Below are 22,408 nucleotides of genomic sequence, written 5' to 3'. Positions count from 1 at the left end.
CAACTTAAAGCAACCTCACAAATTTCATAATTCATATACAGCCAGCCACAAAGCCAAAAGACCTCGTCACCACGATTACTACTGAATAATGTTAAAACAATTCTAATATTTCTCGTGGCTTTTAGGTTTATAATAAATGGGTTAATGTCCTATTTTATTAGATGATAATCAAGTCAATTAATATACTAGTGATTATTTGATAATAAACTTTGGACACCTACAATTCTTTTTAATAACTATAGTTAATTAGGACTTTAGCCTTTCGTGTAGAACCTGGAAGTATTTTTACAATTATTCTTTTTTGGGTCAACTATAACTATAAGATTATCCTTCATCTTTGGACAACTAGTTTGGTGATTATTTAGTCATCATCTTGCATCCCAACCACAGTGAAGGAAGGCAGGTCTATTAAGGCGAGCTTGAAATGAGAGGAAGTTTCAATAAGTGGTACTATATGCTTTGTCTATAAACTGTTTGATAAAATGTTTCTTAAGTAATATTAAGTGACATCAAATCCATACTACAATCAAAAGGCTGTTGTTAACTAAGTATATTAGTTAAGAAATTAAAAGAAGAAAATATTTATTAGAAGAATTATAGAAAAATTTTAAAAAAATTATTTTAATTTTTTAATTAATATCCTTAGGATATTGATTAACATGTCTAATCAAAATTGGAAATTTATACCATACAAATAATTTAGATACATTGACGGAAATAACCGTGGTACGGTTTTTGTTTGGGAGCATTCCACACTCTCCATCAACATTAACAATCAAATATGCTTTTTGTGCTAGGTTTTGCCTCTTGACTTCTTTTTCTAACTAAAGAGGCGCAGTCAATCTCTAGGACTTTTGATGTTTTTTAAATTTTCTTAGTTATCTTTCTATGCTTTATAATATTGGAATTTTTCGCTTTTGATTTTTTTAAAACATTGTTAATCTTTTCGTCCCTTAATACTGATCAGTTTTTTTAGTTATTATAAATACACTTCATTTTTATTTTAGTCCTTTAAAATATATTTAATTTTTGTTTTAATCAAATTTTTAGTTGACATGTACTTAGAGAGACTAAAACAAAAATGATCATGTGACTGACGTGATATATATTGCTAATGTGGCACGACTTATAGACGTGATATACCAAATAAGATACTGATATGGCATATGCATTCTGTGTGGCGTGTAAAATGGATTATTTATTTTTATAACTTTTTAGTCTTGATCCTCCGTCTATTAAGAGAAAGAGACTATTTTCTTCTTGTCTTAGACAGTAGCGGAGCTTGAAGAAATCTTTGAGGGGACCAAAATACAAGTATCATTTAATTTAAATTTAATGTTGCATAAAAATATTATCCTAAAATCTTTAAAACTAATAAGTGATAGTTGTTTTCATTTCTAATATTATTAAAAGATAGTCATTTTAATCTTAAAATTACAAAAATTAGAATGATTGGTATTTTATAATTTTATAAACTAAATGATATTTTTATAATTCTAATAATTAAGTCATTCAATATACATTGTGTTAAGAATTAATTTGATATATTACTTTATAGTAAATGAATAAAATCTCTTACTAAATCAAATCAGAGTAAAATGAGATACTTTTATTAAATTAATTTGGATAAGTTTTTTTTTATTGCCTTAATTTATGAAAACTCAAGTAAAACGATTTGCTAAAAGGAATAAAGTCAAACATGTAAGCAATTTTCTGCATCATACCACTGTACATATTAGATTTTGATATTTCATAGTATTTGCTAATAAGGTAATGTGGGCAAAAACACATTAACATTAGCCATTTGATTTTTCCACATTCTCGCTCCCTGTTCACTAAAAATATATCAAAAGTTGAGACCCAGCACAACAAAAACAATAAACACATTAAAACAGAGACTGCGAGTCATTGTAATATCTTTTATATTTTTTCTTTACCATAAAATCCTTCATATTTTATTATATAATATATGTATATATGTACTTCTGAAAAAGTTTGGGGGACCATGGCTCCCCCAGTCCCTTCTAAGATCTGTCTCTCTCTTAGTCCTCTAGTTGATTAGGTGATTTTTTTTTTTACTAATTTAAAATTTGATTAGATGATAAATAAAATCTGATTAAAAATTATTTTCAGTAAAATTCAAATTCAGATAATATTTAAATGATTTAATCTTACTTCAACACATTAACCATTTATGTCCACTTACTTAATTTTTATTTGTATTTTATTAATACTTAACAATTAATTATTAAATTAGACCTACCAAAAGAAAACAAAAAAAAAATAGATGATGGAGAAATGATGAGAAAGTAAAGACATTGGGAAACTCAAAGAGTTTGACTTAGAGAGAATCCAAATCCACTAATTTTGTTTATCAATTGGTGAACTAATATTCAATGCTTTTTTATATGCAAGAATTATAGACACATATCATGAAATTTACTCTAACTCATATTTTATTCAATCAATTGAACTAGAATTTCTTGATAGACCAATATTTATCGTGCAAATATACTCTCCCACTACTCCCTGTTATTATATATTTGAACCTAATTTCCCCCGATTTAAATTATTGAATTTATTTAGCATTAACATCCCTAATGGTTGATACAATGCATGGGTAAAAACAGTATGATTCTTTATGTTTCCTGCTTCGAGGAAAAAAAATTTACAAGAAAAATACTTTGGACCAAGCGTGATCCAAACATATAGCACAAATAAAACTACAAGAATGCAAAATGGAAATTGCACTGATACATGTGCAACAAGTTCTTGAACTCGGGTGCAAAATTGAAATTGAAAAACTTATACTAGAGAGTAATACCCACTGCAAAAAGAATAAAGAACAAAACTAAGAAATAGAACAGAGTCACACGTTAGTATTTTTCGACCGAGAAAAAAGAAGAGCATTGATATTTTAAGTTGTCATACGCGGTCATGCTAACAACTGCTATAATTATATCAATCATGTTAAAGGCCATTCATGCACCGCATCGGCTTTTGTGAGGATCAAGGATGATACTACGATTCCACGAGCATTGTATGCTCTCATTGCACCTTTTGGTAATTTTAAGCTTCAGTTGCCCGACTCATTCACATCCAGAGCAGTCCCAAGAACTTTGACAGTCAAAACCCAGCTGCCGAAAGCTGAGAATATCATCTATTATTATCAACTGGATGAAGCCGTGCTCGACCAGGATTTAGATGTGATTCTGACATCGTCCAACCCTGCACACAAATATATTATATCAACTTGGCATCTGCAATGGCTTACAACACACACACATATATATATGTACTTAAAAAATGCTCAACAAATCTCAGACCATGAAAATAAGCCATCAAATTTCAATTATTTACAGTGAGATTTGCAACTGTACATCCTTAATTCCCCATACAGGGAACCAAATATCAAAGTACCAAACACCCCTCACAAAAACGGAGTGTGTTTCAAGAAGCAATAATGCTATTATAACTACTCCCTGATGAAAATGGGAATAAACCAGAATCTACACTTTCACCTTCCAGCTCTCAAAATATAAAATAAAAAATATTTACCCTACCCTGGGAATTACCTAAAACAATTGAATGCTCAAGGTATGGTCACCCATAGCAGGGCATCATGCAACAAGGCAAGTGCTCTGAAGCCTGAGCACAATTTTGGATAGACAAAAACATGAGTTTAAATTAACCCCTCTTCCTACCCCGTCTCCTAGAAGGGGGGGAAATCCTTTGATAAGGATTGCATTGGACAAACATAAGGCATTCCACATGTCCAAAAATTCAATACCACAATAGCAACAATTACATGTGAAAGACAACATATTCAAAGCCAGACCTAAAAACACTGCAGTAAACAAGATAGGATGCAGAACCAACCAAAAATTATTTTGCTTCATTACCTGCTCCTTGGCATTATTCTTGAAAAACCCATAAGAATCTGCCACGGTCTTGCAAGTACCAGCCATACAAGCCTCGATATCAGCAACTGTGTGTGTCATGTTTGAGAGATCCTCCCTTTGCTTCAAAGATGAGGCATTACTTTCATTCCATGATTTTATCAAATTGAATAATAGCACATGAGCCTGCAAAACGAGGTTTTTTAACTTTTAAGTATTTTTCAAATTAAGAATTTCCCAATCTGTTCTGACAATTTTGTAAGATAGCCATATATCTCAATCTCACGTGGAATGCTGCTTTCAGAATGTCATCTGACTTCGCCTGATCCTTGAGCACAGCATAAACCTTGTGTTTTGAGGGGTTATATGTCACAATATATCTCTCCCTCTGTTACAGAACACAACTTACATAAGAATGTATCATATAATGACATCAACCAGGAGATAATTTAAGAAAGAGCTGAAAAATCTCAAGCTCTCAAGAAAGGCCTTACATCAAACAAGGGCTCTATGGCAAAATATGCACTAGGGTCTTGGAATGCTTCCTTGATTCTTGATCCTAAAAAGACAATTAAAAAGAAAATTTTAGTTTTAATTTTTCAGACAAAATGGTTGCGGTGGACAGGTAAAAATCTTTCAGTCCATTGATATACCAAGGACAACAGGCCTATCTTTCCATGGAAAACTGAATATGTTCTCATTCATATTGCCCTCCTGCAAAGTGGGAACTTGTCCTGAAATGGGTTTAGTTAAAATGTGAATGAGGCATACAGTGGAATAGCATCTAGTGCTTATATAAATGAAATTGACTATACAAGAGAGAACAGCCTGATCAATAAGAGTAGCATGGATGGACTATTTGATGATTTTAAACAGATACAGCAGTGTTATGATACCTGTCCTGAGAAAAGACTCTACTGCAACACTGAATCTTCCGCAGTTAAGCGTGTGCAAAACCACAGATTTTACCTATTAATGCATTAAACATTAGATACATAATCACCAGATTGGAAGTGCATGTACAGCTAGATAAGCACCGTCATTTCTTATACATAAACAAACCTCTCTATAAGAGCTAAGGATATATCCACATGAAAGGAGGGAAAATGTGGTGACAAGCGACGGATTCCTTTTGGCAATCAATATGCTCAAGCCAGTTCCTAACTGCACAATGGAAAAGAGATTCGGAGAGGTATTAGGTAAACAGTTTTTCAAAAACATCCATCAACCCTGAATTTTTCAATTCAAAGAGGTAAACAGTCTCTAATACGACTCCTAACAGCCGGTCTTCTTGCCCACATATTGTCCTTGTCTTAAGATAAATATAAAACCAAAGACCTGCAATCCATCATTCTTCTACCGTTCTACCATCAATTAACCTAAGTAAACATAATTTTGGCCTATGAAACCCTGACTCGATTGCTGTATGTATCCATTAGCCAAAATCAATCAGATAAGCTTTTGGACCAATACTTTTGTATGCTTTTCTTTTATGCATTAAATATTAAATCACAGCAATGACTTCAGAAGTCATGATCTTCAAAGCATATATATAATGGTCATGCAATACAAGCATGTAGTTGATTGATTGGACGAGAAAGAAAGGTGCAAACAATGTTCCAACAAAATAATGGCAGCATTATAGCAACTGTAGGAAGTTAAAAAACATACCAGGTCTGCAATATTGCCAACACATTCTCCTTTAGCAGTGACATCCCCTATATTTTCTCCTTTAGCAAAGGCTTTATAAATTGGTGTGCGAGTTGATGTTGATGTTACAGCAGCAACATTCTGAGAGCAGAAATGAAAAAAAAATTAAAAAAAAAGCTTGCACTGCAGAGTTCATTAGCAGTTGGTGAGTCGGCAGAAAGAAGTCAACAAACAAACCTAACCTTGAGTACATTAGCAGCACAAGCCAATGGAAGAAAGAGATGCGGCACTGCAGCAGTTGCGAGTTCAACTCCAGCACCCAACTCCATTAGAAGATCACCAGCAAAGCGCAGCTGTTTGAGGTCATAATCAAATTTCTTTCCTTGGCGAGCAAAAAGCATCTTCCCGACACGACCAGCGCCATCCTTGAGAATCCAGTTGATGGCGACAGCCCCAGGAGCAGCTCTGTTTCTAGAGACGCCAACAGAACTCAAGAGGGTTTGAGTTGTGAAAACGCCCATTGCTCCACCGAAAAAGTGCTACAATTACAAATGATGATGATGATGATGATGATGGAGTTAAGAGCTGAATGTGTAAAAGTAGTACAAGATAAACAACATACATATTACATACCTTAAGAGCCCTCCATGTCATGTAGGGGACATAGGAAGGAATAACACTATCAGGAAAACCTTCGGGGACAACATAGGATGTAACGAAAGCGAGGACTTCATGGAGAGGGTGGTCGCGAGGGTTGTGGAAGTTGAGCCTGACAGGGCGGAATGAATTCTTCTTGAATCCGCCACGGGCATCGCTCTCGGCCACGTACTTCCAACGACGCCCATCCAATTCTTCGCAGCAGATGATTCCGACAATGGGCGACGGCGGCGGCGGGGCTTCGAGGAGAGGGGTGGAAGCCAAATTGGCACTGATACGCATCGTTTCACGGACCAGAATCTCCTTATTAGCTATGGTAGTTGTAGTGGAATTGGCAGATTGCTTCATGTTCATCTTCATCGGATTCGGAGCCATGACGGAGATGAGATCGATAGATCCAATTTCACAACGGAGGAGGAGTATTACTAATTTAATTTATAGAGAGAGAAAGCATATCATAGATTTCATCGAAAATAGATGCGACGTCGCTTTGTTCTTTACTTCAATGCTCTCACCACATCAGATGCAATCACACTATCAAATATATATTTTTTTATTATCTTTCATTTATATCAACTATCTTAAAAACATACACACGATGATTTGTCATTTTAATTAGGATATAACTATTAAACTCATTCAATTAGCAGCAGGTTTATTATTTATTTTTAATTAAAGAAATACAAAAAAACAAGTTATTAGTTATTAGTGGGAAATAATAAAACAAAAGGTAGAAAGAGAGATTTATGGACGGCGGAGATTGAGATGAGGAGAGTGAGTAAGCGGATAAGTTAAGTGGAAGCAGTTGAGAAATGAGAACCACATTCGCTTACTTGTTAGTAGTTGGCACCTGTCCCACCGGCTATTTAAGGCCGCACTCTCCGCCCATCTCATTTTCTAACTTTGAAAAAATATATAACAGACCAATTATATTCATTGTTTTGAAATATTAACCACAAATACCTCACAGTAAACTTATGCTTTTTTTTTTAAAGTGTGTTGTACACCCAATCAAAATAACTCTGAATTGAGTTTTAATCTAATGGCTAACGCTAGGGTGAGAGACACAATTATTATAAGAAATTATTTTGATACTCTTGGATTTATTAGGGTGTGTTTGATTTGCATTTTTATTTTCTGTTTTCATTCTCTGAAAACTGTTTTTATTTTCAAAAAATTAAAATTCTAAAAATATGTTTGGTTTGACTTCTTGTTTTCTGTTTTCATGAAATAAAAATACTGAAAATTTATGATATATTGATTTCTTTGTCTTTTTGTATTTTTAAATTTGCTTAAAATTACGTTACCACAATTTCATTTTACCTGAAATGAGATTTTTGTTCTCACCGAAAACACTGAAAACGAAAATGTATTATTTTCATTGATTGTTTTCTGTTTTCATTTTCACTAAAAATGTTTTGAGAAATCCAACCAAACATATTCTGTTTTAAGTTAAAATGAAAACAGAAAACAACCAAACCAAACACCCCCTTATTTTCTAAATCAAATCAAATTGTATGCTCTTTTTTTTTTTCATTTTCCTTCCTATCTTTTTCTATTTTGATTTTTTTCAATTTCTTCATCACCTATCGCAAGACACATTCCTAATTTCAAGAACAACAATCAGATTGCAAGATCAAGATGTTTAGAACATTTTAGATAGAAACTTTATTTCAGTTAAAAAAATGAATAATAAATTATATTGAAAAAAGAGAAACCGTGGAAATCAAATTCCACTCTAATCTTTGTAAGGGAATCGATAATGATTATTATTTTTTTTGCTATTTAAGTTATTGTGAAGACGTGCAGATTTTGTTGAGGTGTAAGAGGCATGCAAACTCATAGCGCGTGGCATGATGATTCATAGGTTAGACGGTAACGCCAAGGCAAAAGATTGAAACCTCAAGGGAGTTGGGGGAGAAAACAAGTGCGGTGTCACCTTTGGAAAGCATGGGGATTGAGGTGAGGTAGTGGCTAGTGTTTTGTAACAGTGGATTAGTTCGTAATAGAAAGTAGTTTGTGACATTGATGAAGACGGTACAGAGATCCAGCTATGACGACTTATAACGACAAAAGGTGGTGTACGTAACGGCAGAAACAATGTTGTTTGATGGTGGTAGAATGAGGACTTACTTAGCATGGGGAATAAATATGTATCTTGTTATTAATTTTAGTAAAAATTTGTTTTTTATTTTATGAAATTGTTAATTTCACGGGTTCTTAATTAAAATTAGAGATTTATTATATAATAGAAATTATGATAATAAAAAATAATTTTTTTATAATTTTAATCTAAATTATTTTTTATGATAAGATTATTATAATTAGGATATCAATAATCCGGATAGATTAATATATACCTAATAATATTTATTGGATAAATATTAATAGTTCTTGTTCATTAATTTACGATGAATCACATGTAAATTTGATTATTGAATGATTAAATTTACCATAAACTCTTAATAGAAAAGTCGCAAAAAGAGGAGGTTTAATAGTTTTCTTTTGACACAAAATTGTCATAATACTTAGTGAACCTACGAGATCACACACAAATGAGTATTATGATCTTTGTTAAGAAAATTATTTTAATATTTGATAGATCAATTAAATTAGAGAATTTAATCTAATTGAATGATTAATTAATTTCCTAAGTGAAATATTATTATATTTCTTGCTAGCATTGAAAAATAAAAACAATATACATAATTTGAAATATTTGGTGAAAAAAAAAAATCAAAGGATTTCATGTTTGAAATTTAATTTGAAAAACTGTTACATACAAATTGAACTTGATCTATTATTATTTCTAATTTTAAATTTAGCAACAGAAAATAACAAGATTAAAATGGTTTAAAAGATAAGATAGTTGTTTCATTTTATCACATATATATTATCTTCCGCGTACTATAGATACATACCAATGATCAATTTTCTTTACCAATTATTATTTCACTTGTTGAAATTGTTTCATTATTAAAAGATTAGTCACGGCTGTATGATGTTGCACATTGACATTGTTGTTTATTTATGGTGATTTGAAAGTGAATCGATTAGGAAAATTTTTTTAAATCAATTATTGGAATATGTTATTAGCCTAGGCAATGTTTAGATTGGTGGTGAAGGATGAAATGAATAAGAATGAAGTGGAAGAGTAAGTTGTCCCACTGCTTGGTCCGTAAAAATAGGAATGAAACATAATAATAAAAATAAATGAACGATATGATGATCATTTCCATATCATTGCTTAATCCCAAACTTCTCTAACCATTGAAGAACAAAAATAAATACTAGAAAGGAACCTGCGAAAATCTGCAAGCAAAATCACAATATGCTGTAAACAACACAGATGTCAGTTACAATCGTATTTCATAAAGATTTTGTGAAGTTTTTCACCATTCATGTGAGACTCAAGATTCATGTATCAATATATAATTTTATATTTATTTTAAATTAAATTTGTATTTTTTTGTTAAAATTTTGTCAATAATTTTTAAAAAGTATATTATAAGTTGTTTAATATGAACTTAAAATAAAAATATTTATTTATTATGAATTATATAAAAATATGTATATGAATGTTGTGCATTGCAATGACAAATGTTCAAATTAATAAAACTAATGGGTGTGGCGTTAGAAATAGTGGGGAAGAATTTGGGGTGGAAAAGGAAAGATATATGTTTTCAATTGTGAGGGGTCTTGTTTGTCGAAAACCTTTAACAAGAGCAAGAGCGCACAACTGTGGCACAAGTAAACAAACTGTCCCCGTTGCTCACTTTCTCAAACCATCCTCACTAGCAGAATACGCATCAACCAACATCCAAATCCAAATGATCTTCTTAACCCAGAAAAAAACAACGTCTTGCTCATTCACCTTATCACATCAATATTCATTTCCCATCACTCATGCTTTATATCATCATAACATAACAAACATGCTAGACTTTACTCCTATTGTAAACATGCCATTTACATGTCATTGCTGATGCTTTCCTATATCAAATAAAGATCCATATAAAAACATTCATTTTGTTTCACTTATTATAATTTCACACATTCACATGAAAGTGTTTTTCAAATTACAATAGATTACTGACTTCACAATGAGTCGGATCAAAGGGACAATAGATTTAGTAGCGTAAATACTAGTTTCCTTCTCTTTAGATGTTGCATAAATTTATCTAGTGCTTTTTTACTTATATAATCACAAGTAGGCTACATCAGATAATTTTGCTTGAGTCTTACAGAACTAGTGCGGGCCACATTAAAGCTAAAATTAAAATATAATCAAATAACACATTAATAAGCATTTATATTTATAACAATACAAAATATTAAAAACAGTTATCAACATGGTTAAATTATACTTTGATCCTTTATCTTATTTTTATCTTTATCTTTCAAATAATTTATCTTTTAAACTAGATATGATTTGATCCCTATGAAACAATGATATTGTTTTCTTTTATTTTAGTACACAATTTTGAACTTTTTTTTTTTACTTATTCAACACACAAAACTTATTTCATTAAATTTATTTACATGAAACTAAACTAATGTGTAAATTAAAAGGATCATAAAAAAATGATAGATTTTTTAATTTTTTAATTTCTAGTTAGACTAACTTTTTTTACACGATTTTTACCAATAATTAGATTCTATAGTTTTCAAATGAATTCAATGAAACAAAAGATTACAGCTTTGAAAGGATCAAATAACTCATATTTAAAAGATAAAATATCAAATGAACTTTTTTTTAAGGTAAATGATAAAAGTAAATCTTAAAAATAATTCAAAGGTATAATTTAAGCTATAAATATTTATCAATATTTGTATATTTTATATTTAATAAAACGTAAAAATACTGAGAAGTGAAAGTGAATAGGGCTTCAAAAGAAAGTTTTTAGGCTGTGGCATGAGGAGCGAAGAGGCACTTGCAATCGGAGAAGAGTAGAGAGGAAGTGCATCCATCGGTTTCAATTTCTGATCCATTCTCTTTCCTAGGTTTCCGTTCCGCTTCTTCTCGCCGTCAGTATTTCAACTCTGCACAATTCAAAACAATCAGGTTTTCCACTGCTACTCACACTGTCAATCTAGGTTTTCGCATCGCATATCTGATTTCTGATTTTTTTTTCATCAACTATGTTTCTTCGCTACTTCTCAGATTTGACGCTTGTCACAAACTTGTGGTAACATGGCCAATTTAGCTTTGACTGGCATACTAGAAAAGGTATGCATACACATGCTCTGATGTTCATGTTGATATGCATTGTGGCTGTTCATGATGAATGGTTTTCGATTTCTTGGCGCAGATGACTGGGAAGGACAAAGATTACAGATATATGGCCACATCTGATTTGCTGAATGAGTTGAGCAAAACAACGTTTAAGGCCGATGCTGATTTGGAGGTCAAATTGGCAAACATCATCATACAACAGCTTGATGATGCAGCTGGTGATGTTTCTGGACTTGCTGTCAAGTGGTACACCGTACACCTTTTCTTTCTCTGCTCACTCACTCCTGTATAATGTATGCATGTATGTATGTATGACATTTCAACTAGTATTAGTATTCTTTTGTTTTTTATGGTTAGCTAAGGGCATTCACTGCTTTAGAGTTTAAAAGGATAATTATGCTAATTTAAAATTGCGTTGTTTAGGGTATTTTGTAAGATCAGTGTTGGAGCTACTATTACTCGTGCAATATAGTGTATAATTGAAATTTGAAATTACTTCACATAATTAAAAAAGGTCAGTCGTTAGTTACTGCTGTAGTGCATTCAGGTTGCCATGAGAAAATGAAGTAACGCATGATAAAACATTAGTGTTGTTTTAATTTATTTATCAGTTCAAATTTGATTAAAAATTGCAGTCTTGCTCCGTTAGTGAGGAAGGTGAGTGAGGTAAGGGTTGTGGAAATGACCAGTAAACTATGTGACAAATTGCTAAATGGGAAGGATCAGCATCGTGACATTGCTAGCATAGCTTTGAAGACAGTTGTTGCTGAAGTTTCTACTCAGTCTCTTGCACTATCTATTCTCCAGACTCTCACACCGCAATTGATAAAAGGAATTACTGGTCCTGTAAGTTTGTAATTTTGCTTAAAAACTATAGACAGTTGGACTTAACAACACTTCTGTTCTGTGCCTGTATCAGGCTGATGCCACCATTAACTTTCATTGTCTCTGTTCTACATTCATCTGTATATATGTAAATTACTTAATTTGTACTCCGTGGCTACTAATTTGTTTATGTACCTGTTCAAGAAGACAAGAATTATATAAAAAACTTCAATCTTATATTTGCATTCTGTATAGATTTATATTTCTGAAGCACTTGTATAACACCCTTTTCATAAATTAACCATCCTAAAAGCTTGAGTGATAAGGTTAAAGCACAAAAATGGTTTTATATCTAACCTGCCCTATCATGTGAGACGGTCCAATTGAGGTTTAAGTTTGGGCAATGCACAGGCCCACTTGCTTTACTCTGAAATTCAACTTCTTTTGATGAATAGGAGTAATATGGATTGAGCTCTAGACCATTGGGTCATAGAGGCTTTGATACCGTGTTATGAACCAACTATTCAAAAGGTTTAAGCTATTAATTTTAAGCACTTGAATGGTTTTATGTCTAACATTATGCATGATTTCATTGACTTATGAGTTGTGAGACAACAAGGGGATTCAATTTATTTTTAGCATTGATTTTAGCCTTAGTTTTGGGCTCTACTTAGGCTCACTGGCCCATGGGCTCATTATTTATCAAAATTGCTAGTTTGGTCCTCCTCCCATCAGAAATTGTTAATCATGAACTATTTATTTAGTGATTTTCTAAGTGACATTATGTTATAATCTCCTTTTCTCATCTGCAGGGAATGGGCTCTGAGATTAAATGTGAATCGCTGGATATTTTATGTGATGTCCTTCATAAATTTGGGAATCTAATGGCAGCTGATCATGAACTATTATTAAGTTCCTTGCTTTCTCAGTTGAGTTCTAATCAAGCTAGTGTGCGCAAGAAGACTGTGGCATGCATTGGTAAGACAAATTTAAATTTGCATTCTTGGATTTTCCATGGAAAAATTGTTTATTACTTATTAGTGGAGAATTGGTGTTGCTTTTTGCTGTTTAGAAGGTTGTCATTTTTTCCCCCTTCACCTTGGTTGAATCCTGTTGTAGTAAATTTGTTTAGAGCAAAACCTTACTCAATTTTTACAATCTGTGGTTTTTCTATATTCTGATTTTAGGCCTTTTGATTTTTGAAAAGTCACTTAGATTTTTATGATAACTGGTTTTGGGGTAACTCTGACCATGAATGTTGATTTACTAAGAAAAACTAGCTCAGAGACTAAATTATTAAATCCTTCATGTATTCTGTATTGAAAATTCTCTAAAAAGGAATGTTTGCTTGCAAGTTACAACTTATCTTAAAATAGAAAATTTGTCACACGGTTGATGTTTTTGAATTGGGAGAGCCAGTATTATTTAGTTATAAGCAAAATCATTAGAAAATAAGAACACGAGAAAACTGATGATGGCATCCAGACAAGTTTACGAAGTTCAGGATTGAAATAGATTATTCAAGTCCATGTTTATGTTGTTTGGGATGGAACTCCAATTAATTGGACCTAGTGCATGTAATAACTAATTTCAAAATGAAATACCTTGAAGCAAGCTGTTTTCAACCCTGAAATGGCTGCTGTTTTAATTTTGTTGAAAATGTTGTTAATGAAAGCAAAGCTGTATTCTTCTTGTTAAATTCTTTTTCATCTCTTCAGCATCTCTCTCTTCAAGCCTGTCAGATGATTTGTTGGCAAAGGCAACTGTTGAAGTTGTTACCAACTTGAAAAAGAAAGTTGCCAAGTCCGAAATGATCCGTACCAATATACAGATGATCGGTGCTTTGAGGTTAGAATTCTCATCAATATAAATCTTATGCCTTGTTTTCTTTTCATATTGAAAAGGAATCATTTTCTTGTTATCAACAATTTTGTATAAATTGGTGTTTCAGTCGAGCTGTTGGCTACCGATTTGGGCCCCATCTTGGAGACACTGTTCCAGTGCTAATTAATTATTGTACTAATGCCTCAGAAAATGATGAAGAGCTTCGTGAGTACAGCTTGCAGGTGCCATGTTTGTTTATTATCAGTAATCTTAGTACTCTGAAGTGTGTGTTTGTGTGTGTGTTATACTGTCATCTGAATCATGTTAACATTTCACTACAGGCACTGGAAAGCTTTCTCCTAAGGTGCCCAAGGGATATTTCTGTTTACTGTGATGAAATTCTTCATTTGACTCTAGAATATCTTAGTTATGATCCAAATTTTACTGACAACATGGAGGAGGATACTGATGACGAAGGTCTTGAAGAGGAGGAGGATGAGTATGTGCTTTTTGGTTCACTTAGCTGCAGTATGGGATTAATGTTTTCATGATATTCTTCTTGTTAATCTTCCCAAATGTGCTATTTTTTGCAGTGACAGTGCAAATGAATATACAGATGATGAAGATGTCAGCTGGAAAGTTCGGAGAGCAGCAGCTAAATGCTTAGCAGCATTGATTGTTTCTCGTCCTGAGATCTTGTCAAAGCTGTATGATGAGGTAGCTATGCTATCAGTTTCTAATTCATCTCTGTCTAAATATCCTATTGTTCTCTATTTTCAGGATTGCTGTTCTTATATCATTTATCTCTCTGGGTATTGGGTAAATATTAGGTTTACTAGATTCATAGTTAGATTGTATATTTTTTAATTCTTATGCCCTAATAAAATTTCTTTCAACCAAAATTATGTGTTGGCATAATTAGCTGTTTACCCCCTCTTATAATATTTAGTTGCATGACTGTCTCACCTTGGAATTTCTATCTCTTTAAGGCTTGTCCAAAACTAATAGACAGATTCAAAGAAAGGGAAGAAAATGTCAAGGTATACCCAAATAAATATTTTATTTGTAATCTTTACAGCAAAAAGGTTGCTCCTTTAACACGGATATGTTGCAGATGGATGTATTTAATACTTTCATTGAGCTCTTGCGTCAAACTGGAAATGTCACAAAAGGGCAGATTGATGCAGATGAAATGAGGCAAGTGACTAATGTTTTTCCTAGTGTAAAATCACTTTCTATCTAATTTTATCTTTGTTTCTTTTGATGTTGGAAAATCGGTGTCTTTAGTGCATGAGAATGATTTATACTTGAATTGATTGTGCACTTATAGGCATATTTCAAACTTAAGATACACAATAATATTATTGTAGATATTTGTAAAATCTAAAATGAATATTTTTTTAGAAGACCCAGTAGTTACCTCCTTAAAATTTGTTATCTTGCAGAAACTTTATTATGACTGGTACCTATAGATTCATTGCTGCTTCTGCAGAGGTGATAGTTCACAAATTTTATATCCGAACATGATTCTTTAGGGCAAGAATATGAGGAAATTATTTTTGAATATTGTCCTATCACGTAGCCAAAACAAATCTTAAAATTTATGAACATATGCATCCAAATTTTAAAATGCCATCTTTGGGTTAATGACCTTTATCTGTTTATCAAGAGCAATATATAGGAACATCCACAATGGCTATCACTTCAGCTTTTCCTATAGTTAAGCCGAGGTTTTACAATAACTCAAAATGCAGCAATTATTGACTGTCTTAGCACTGACATGCAATGCAGTCCTCGATGGTTGTTGAAGCAAGAAGTGTCAAAGATTGTCAAATCTATAAATAGGCAGTTGCGTGAGAAATCTATTAAGACAAAGGTAGTAGTCATCAAAAGTTGATAATTGATTTCGACTAAATTATCTCCAGATTTTAAGCATCATTGTCTTTGCAGGTTGGAGCCTTTTCTGTTTTGAAAGAACTTGTGGTTGTATTACCCAACTGTCTTGCAGATCACATTGGGTCACTCATTCCAGGAATTGAAAAAGCATTGAATGTAGGCATGATTGTTTTGAATTATAATTTTGTTTAAACTCATCTAGTTTCCCAGTACCGATTGCTTTGTCTTTTCTTTGCTTGTCAGGACAAATCATCTACCTCAAATTTGAAAATTGAAGCCCTAACATTTACAAGATTGGTATTATCTTCACATTCTCCTGATGTTTTTCACCCTTACATCAAGGTAACCATTATTTGTTTAATTTACTCTTTGAATTGGTTTTTGTGAAGCTTTACCTCTTGTGTTGTAGCAACAATCCATGCACCGTAATGTATGAACTTCACCATGTGAGAACATAAATAATTAAATATTTGTCAACGAATTCTTAATTTCTTATTGAATATTCTATTTTATGATCCATTACCAATAACCTCTTCATCAAATTTTAAGAAGTTGAAGGTCATATCCTTAGGTTAATGATTTTGTGGGTTGGACTGTTTGTCACTCTGTTTATTATAATTTAGATTTGAAAAAGAACTAAATTGATGCTTAGAGAAGTGGATTATTTTGTTGATTTTCTGATCTATGATATTGTGTTTAGTTCAGAGAAGTCCCTAAAAAAATATGCTCCTTTGAAATTATTATTAATGTTTTCCTTCTCATCTTTACCAGAGTTTTAATATTATCTTCAATTGTTAATTGTTATTAACTTATTGTTTATAGTTCACTATTTCTTTTTTTTCTTCTCTTGTGCCACTTATGGAGTTTTTTTATCATCTTAAAGTAGTTATCATCTTTAAAAAGCCAGTTCTGGGTATGTACGTAATGAAGTTCATACTTTGTTCAATTGTTTTTTTGACATGTTGCCATAACCTAGTTAACAGTGATGTCTAGAATTCAATCCTTTTTGCCATTTCAGTCTTTATGACTGGTTTGGTCATGTTTACTGCCAGACCAGTACACATAATAGGAAGTTGTAAGTCTTGCTTTCTCCTTCTTTTATGCTCAGTGGGGCTTCATGAGGGGTTGCATCAGTAATAAATCCTTCCCTTGGTTGCATAATTCTTGACTTGTAGAAATTCCTTGACACATTTTTTTAGCTTAAATTTGCCTATCAAACTCTTTGATGCCAAGGCAGTGATATGTATGTGCTATGTCAATTGCCAATGCATATGGATGACTTATGGTAGTATTTCGGGATCAATTGCATTTATATTTCTGTTTGTAGGCTCTTTCTGCCCCTGTTCTATCAGCTGTTGGTGAGCGTTATTACAAGGTCACTGCAGAGGCCTTGAGAGTATGTGGAGAACTTGTTCGTGTTGTGCGGCCAAACATTGAGGTTTGTGAATATATCTTCTTTGGATTGAGAAATGATGTTTAGACCTATTTCTAATAATCATAATGGCATTATTTTTAGGGGTCTGGTTTTGATTTCAGACCATATGTTCATCCCATATATAATGGCATTATGTCACGCTTAATAAACCAAGATCAGGATCAGGTTAGTCGGATGATTGTAAAAGAATTCTTTTTTATGTTTTTATCATATATATAATCTATATATAACCTTTTTCCTCTCCAGGAGGTTAAGGAGTGTGCTATCTCCTGCATGGGCCTCATTGTGTCAACGTTTGGCGACCATCTAAATGCAGAATTACCTGCATGCCTTCCTGTGCTTGTTGATCGGATGGGAAATGAGATAACCCGACTTACTGCTGTCAAGGTTTGTTGGTTGAATTTTGTGCATTAAGATTATAAGGAATTGTCATGACTTTTCTTTATTCTGTTAACTTCTTTTTAATTCTGGGAAATAGTCTTGACTTGTGAGTTTTGACTTGTGTATTTTTGTGATATAGAAAATAGTATAATATAAGGAAAGTTGTAAGTTTTAAGAGGCTGATTTCTTTTAGTGTATCCAAAGTGTATAATTGTTTTTTGCTAGTCATCTATCATTTATTTATAATAAAGTCAAACTTATAAATCAGTATGCTATTGGCTGATTCTTATGCAGGCATTCGCTGTCATTGCTGCTTCTCCACTTCGGGTGGATCTATCATGTGTTCTAGAGCATGTGGTAGCAGAGTTGACTGCATTTCTTAGAAAAGTATGCTATTTTTCTCACTATAATACATTCATCAACTTAACTTATGATGTATTTGATCAAAACTTCATGTAGTTGATTTGATTTTGAAGTCAAAATTTATGAATTTCTTAGAGTTTCCCACTGTTAGGGGGTGAAATATGCTAAGCCTTGTTGTTTTACTGGTTTGCAAACAGGCTAATCGTGCTCTAAGGCAGGCTACCTTGGGAACCTTAAATTCACTTATAGTTGCTTATGGCGATAAGATTATGTTGTCTGCTTATGAAGTTATTATCATAGAACTGTCAGGACTAATTAGGTTTGTCTTACTAATCTACTCTCTGTACATTGGCATAGGTGATATGGAATGCTTGACTCCATTTTCTTTTGTTGCTTGTGTTTCAGTGATTCTGACTTGCATATGACAGCTCTTGCCCTGGAACTCTGCTGCACATTAATGGGTGACAAGAGGTCAAATCAAAGTATTGGCTTGGCTGTTAGAAACAAAGTTCTTCCTCAAGCTTTAACATTAATTAAAAGCTCACTGTTGCAGGGGCAAGCACTTATGGTAATTTTTATGCATGTGACTGAACTTGAGCCAATTTATATGAAATAAAATAAATGCATTCTCAGGGTTTCGTTTTGCTGAATGCTACAGGCTTTGCAAAACTTTTTTGCTGCTTTAGTCTATTCTGCAAATACTAGTTTTGATTCTCTGCTGGAGTCACTACTAGCCTGTGCTAAGCCTTCTCCACAGTCTGGTGGCATTGCTAAACAAGCTTTGCATTCAATAGCTCAGTGTGTTGCTGTTCTATGCCTTGCTGCTGGTGATCAGAAGTGTTCATCTACTGTGAAAATGCTTACTGACATTCTCAAGGATGACAGCAGTTCTAACTCAGTAAGTTTTTTTCTCCAGTACTTCTGCCGTGTAGTGAATTTAATTGACAATCCATCTGTGTTTAACTATTTATGCAGTTACAGCCTAATTCAATCAATCTTGCAGTTTATAGGCGTTGGCTGGCAATCAGTTTTATACTGTTGTTTCCTGTTTCTTTTTAAGTGGCTATGCTCTGTTAGAATATCTTCATAGTATTTTAGACTTTATATAGAATATCATAGTGTATATTGATTATCTTCTGAAGATCTTTAGAATCAATTGTGGAATTGCTTGTTTCCAACACCTCTCAAATAAAATGAATTATATTGCCACATCAGTAGATTGTTCCTTGTCTTCTGTATGTACTGATCATTATGCATTTTCCTTCTAATTTTGAAAGGCTAAGCAGCACCTTGCCCTTTTATGCTTGGGGGAGATTGGTAGAAGGAAGGATCTAAGTTCACATGCACACATAGAAAATATTGTTATTGAATCTTTTCAGTCCCCTTTTGAAGAGATAAAGTCTGCTGCCTCATACGCTCTTGGTAACATTGCTATTGGTAATCTTCCAAAATACTTGCCATTTATCTTGGATCAGATTGATAATCAGCAGAAGAAACAATATCTCTTGCTTCATTCTTTGAAAGAGGTGTGTTGCCTTAACAAAATCATCTGGTTGGTTTTATTTCTTTCTAAGATTTAATATATAGACAATCATGAAAACTCATTTAATATATATGCAATTCTCTTGCCCTTACCTGGCAGGTAATTGTCAGACAATCTGTGGATAAAGCAGAGTTTCAAGAGTCCAGTGTGGAGAAAATACTTAATTTACTCTTCAACCACTGTGAAAGTGAGGAAGAGGGAGTGCGCAATGTAGTGGCGGAGTGTTTGGGCAAAATTGCTCTTATTGAGCCTGTAAAACTCATCCCTGCACTCAAGGTATCTGAATTTTATTTTGGTATCCTGTACTTGTGCCTGAGACTTGCATGTGTTGTATTTGATGATTGTTTTTTTTTGTTTTGTTTTGTTTTGAAACTTCTATAGGTAAGAACAACCAGCCCAGCTGCATTTACTCGAGCTACTGTTGTCATTGCTGTGAAGTACTCTATAGTTGAGCGTCAAGAGAAGATAGATGAGATTATATACCCTGAAATATCTTCATTTCTGATGCTTATCAAGGATAATGATAGGGTGAGTTTTTAATCACCTTACTGAATGTTGTTCAAGAAATATAACATGCTATGTTCTATTTTTTTGGTTGTGTATTTGTGCCTTACTGGCCAATGGTTAATTGGTTTGAACTTTATTATTATTTCTGGTTGTTATTTATGCAGCATGTTAGGCGAGCTGCTGTTTTGGCTCTCAGCACATTTGCACACAATAAGCCAAATCTCATCAAGGGGCTTCTTCCTGATCTGCTGCCTCTTCTATATGATCAAACTATTGTTAAGGTAATCTGAATTGTGCCATTCTGTTCCATGTATTTCAGTTGAGTATATAGCATTACAATAAAACTTGACTTTATACTCCCCATTATTCTAAGAATATTTTAATTTAGTAATATATTTTGCAATAGCTGCATTTACCAAAATAGAAGATCTTGTATTACTGGAGGTGGACTCATTTTAATGAAATTTTGACAGCAAGAGCTCATAAGGACAGTTGATCTTGGTCCTTTCAAGCATATTGTGGATGATGGACTTGAATTGAGGAAGGCGGCTTTTGAATGTGTAGACACATTACTGGATAGTTGCCTTGATCAAGTGAACCCGTCATCATTCATTGTTCCTTATCTTAAATCTGGTTTGGATGGTGAGCATTAGTTATAATCTTTTCTCCATCACTGCTGATTACATTTGTTGGTTCTGATTCACTTATCTAAAAGGGGACCCAGTGCACAATACTTCCACCTAGTGAGTGGGCCTAGGGAGGGTTGATGTACATAGCCTTACCCCTGCAAGCAGGTAGGCTGCTTCAAGTATTTGAACCTGTGACCTTCTGGTTACAATACTAAACCTCACCTTGTGACAAAGCTCACTTTGTTTGATTCACATATCTAATAATTTTAATTTTATGTTGATGGTTACAATACTAAACCTCACCCTGTGACCAGGCTCTGTTTGTTTGATTCACGTATCTAATGATTTTGATTTCACGTTGACATCTATCATATTTTATTTAGATGAACTTTACCCTTCATCCGTTTTCCACAGCATTTTAGCTCAAGATGTCAAATTTGTAAGATGCCAAATGTCTACTAATATACTGAAAAATTAGTTTTGTAATTTGCTACTAAATAGCACTTAAGGAACTGTTTTATAGACACCGTACATAGCAGGAGCTTATAGCATTAGGTTTCCCCTTTCTTTTCTAAATTTGCTGAATACTTTATTTTACTGGTAATGCTCAAGGGATTGAGGATCTTATTTTTCTGTTTCTTTATTGGTACTAATTTTAAGGATACTCATTGTGTTTTTGCAGATCATTATGATGTTAAAATGCCATGCCACCTGATACTCTCGAAACTAGCTGACAAGTGTCCTTCTGCAGTCTTGGCAGGTTTATTTTCCTCTGTTGAAGTGTTAAGCTTTTGCTGTATTGCTTCTCTCTTTTCTAACTTGGATTTCACCTTCAGTGTTAGATTCATTGGTTGATCCTCTCCAGAAGACTATTAATTTTAAGCCAAAGCAAGATGCTGTTAAGCAAGAAGTAGATCGTAATGAAGACATGATTCGAAGCGCACTCCGAGCTATTGCATCCTTGAATCGCATAAGGTTTGTATTCTGACCTGTTTGTGACCCAAATTACTTGTCTTTTGCTGAGGCTAAATAAATCAAATGAAAAAGGCAGATATATTTATTTATTTTCACTTTGCATTATGCAGTGGAGGAGATTGCAGTGTCAAGTTCAAGAATCTTATGAACGAAATATCAAAATCACAAACTCTCTGGGATAAATATTATTCAATCCGCAATGAATGATTCACATACAGTCTTAATTTTTCTCTCTATCATAGTTCTGGAATGAGTGTTCAAATATTACTTGCCGAGACATCTCCGCTAGTTGATGCAAGGGGTCTGGAAAACTAGTTAATTTCATTATAACATAGGAGATTTAGATTCAAGCAATCGGAATACTAGTGGTGATTTCTTGTATAGGATGAAAGATTTTGCCTTTTTCTGTAGCTACATTATCTCATTGGTGGCCCCCTATCGTCCAGGGAAAAAATTGGAACCAAAAAAGAAAAGAAATTAAGATACTAAGGAATCATTTGAGTATTTTTGTCATAATTTTTTCTTGCCGGTTAATTTTACTTGAAAGTCTTCTTAATAGCTTGAAGTCATGTTAAATAGGAGAAAACA

The 22,408-nt window shown here is 33.1% G+C and overlaps 2 protein-coding genes across 2 annotated transcripts; one reads left to right on the top strand and one right to left on the bottom strand.

The window, feature by feature from the left end:
• Window positions 1-2,617: 2,617 nt before the first annotated feature.
• On the bottom strand, window positions 2,618-6,744 carry LOC100785202 (protein root UVB sensitive 6). Its single transcript, XM_003550074.2, has 10 exons — window positions 6,183-6,744; window positions 5,792-6,088; window positions 5,571-5,690; window positions 4,962-5,063; window positions 4,796-4,868; window positions 4,553-4,633; window positions 4,394-4,458; window positions 4,186-4,287; window positions 3,903-4,085; window positions 2,618-3,228 (listed from the first exon to the last, which is right to left on the bottom strand). Exons 1-10 carry the CDS (start codon window positions 6,579-6,581, stop codon window positions 3,157-3,159), a joined length of 1,494 nt encoding a protein of 497 aa, XP_003550122.1. The 5' UTR covers window positions 6,582-6,744; the 3' UTR covers window positions 2,618-3,156.
• Window positions 6,745-11,074: 4,330 nt separating this feature from the next.
• Window positions 11,075-22,336, top strand: LOC100816200 (cullin-associated NEDD8-dissociated protein 1). Its single transcript, XM_003550047.5, has 29 exons — window positions 11,075-11,271; window positions 11,371-11,436; window positions 11,519-11,688; window positions 12,078-12,288; window positions 13,080-13,245; window positions 13,986-14,115; window positions 14,219-14,333; window positions 14,433-14,590; window positions 14,685-14,808; window positions 15,081-15,131; window positions 15,206-15,288; window positions 15,883-15,967; window positions 16,042-16,143; window positions 16,231-16,329; window positions 17,315-17,425; window positions 17,504-17,587; window positions 17,669-17,809; window positions 18,098-18,190; window positions 18,364-18,485; window positions 18,572-18,734; window positions 18,825-19,064; window positions 19,444-19,692; window positions 19,809-19,985; window positions 20,091-20,237; window positions 20,381-20,497; window positions 20,690-20,858; window positions 21,528-21,605; window positions 21,682-21,820; window positions 21,931-22,336. The coding sequence occupies exons 2-29, from the start codon at window positions 11,401-11,403 to the stop codon at window positions 22,025-22,027; spliced, it is 3,657 nt and encodes a 1,218-aa protein (XP_003550095.1). The 5' UTR covers window positions 11,075-11,271; window positions 11,371-11,400; the 3' UTR covers window positions 22,028-22,336.
• The last annotated feature ends 72 nt before the right edge of the window (window positions 22,337-22,408 follow it).

Source organism: Glycine max, chromosome 17, assembly GCF_000004515.6.
Source record: "Glycine max cultivar Williams 82 chromosome 17, Glycine_max_v4.0, whole genome shotgun sequence".
Lineage (NCBI taxonomy): Eukaryota > Viridiplantae > Streptophyta > Magnoliopsida > Fabales > Fabaceae > Glycine > Glycine max.
This window is presented reverse-complemented; position numbering and strand designations above follow the sequence as displayed.

Bases quoted from the DNA above. Each gene is read 5' to 3' on its own strand.
- LOC100785202 (XM_003550074.2), bottom strand. From the start codon at position 6,581: ATGGCTCCGAATCCGATGAAGATGAACATGAAGCAATCTGCCAATTCC. The intron at 4,869-4,961 runs GTTTGTTTATGT...ATGCATTAATAG, and splicing joins TCCTTAGCTCTTATAGAGAG to GTAAAATCTGTGGTTTTGCA. The intron at 4,634-4,795 runs GTATCATAACAC...AACCCATTTCAG, and splicing joins AGAGTCTTTTCTCAGGACAG to GACAAGTTCCCACTTTGCAG.
- LOC100816200 (XM_003550047.5), top strand. From the start codon at position 11,401: ATGGCCAATTTAGCTTTGACTGGCATACTAGAAAAG. The intron at 18,486-18,571 runs GTTTGTCTTACT...CTTGTGTTTCAG, and splicing joins GAACTGTCAGGACTAATTAG to TGATTCTGACTTGCATATGA. The intron at 19,065-19,443 runs GTAAGTTTTTTT...TAATTTTGAAAG, and splicing joins ATGACAGCAGTTCTAACTCA to GCTAAGCAGCACCTTGCCCT.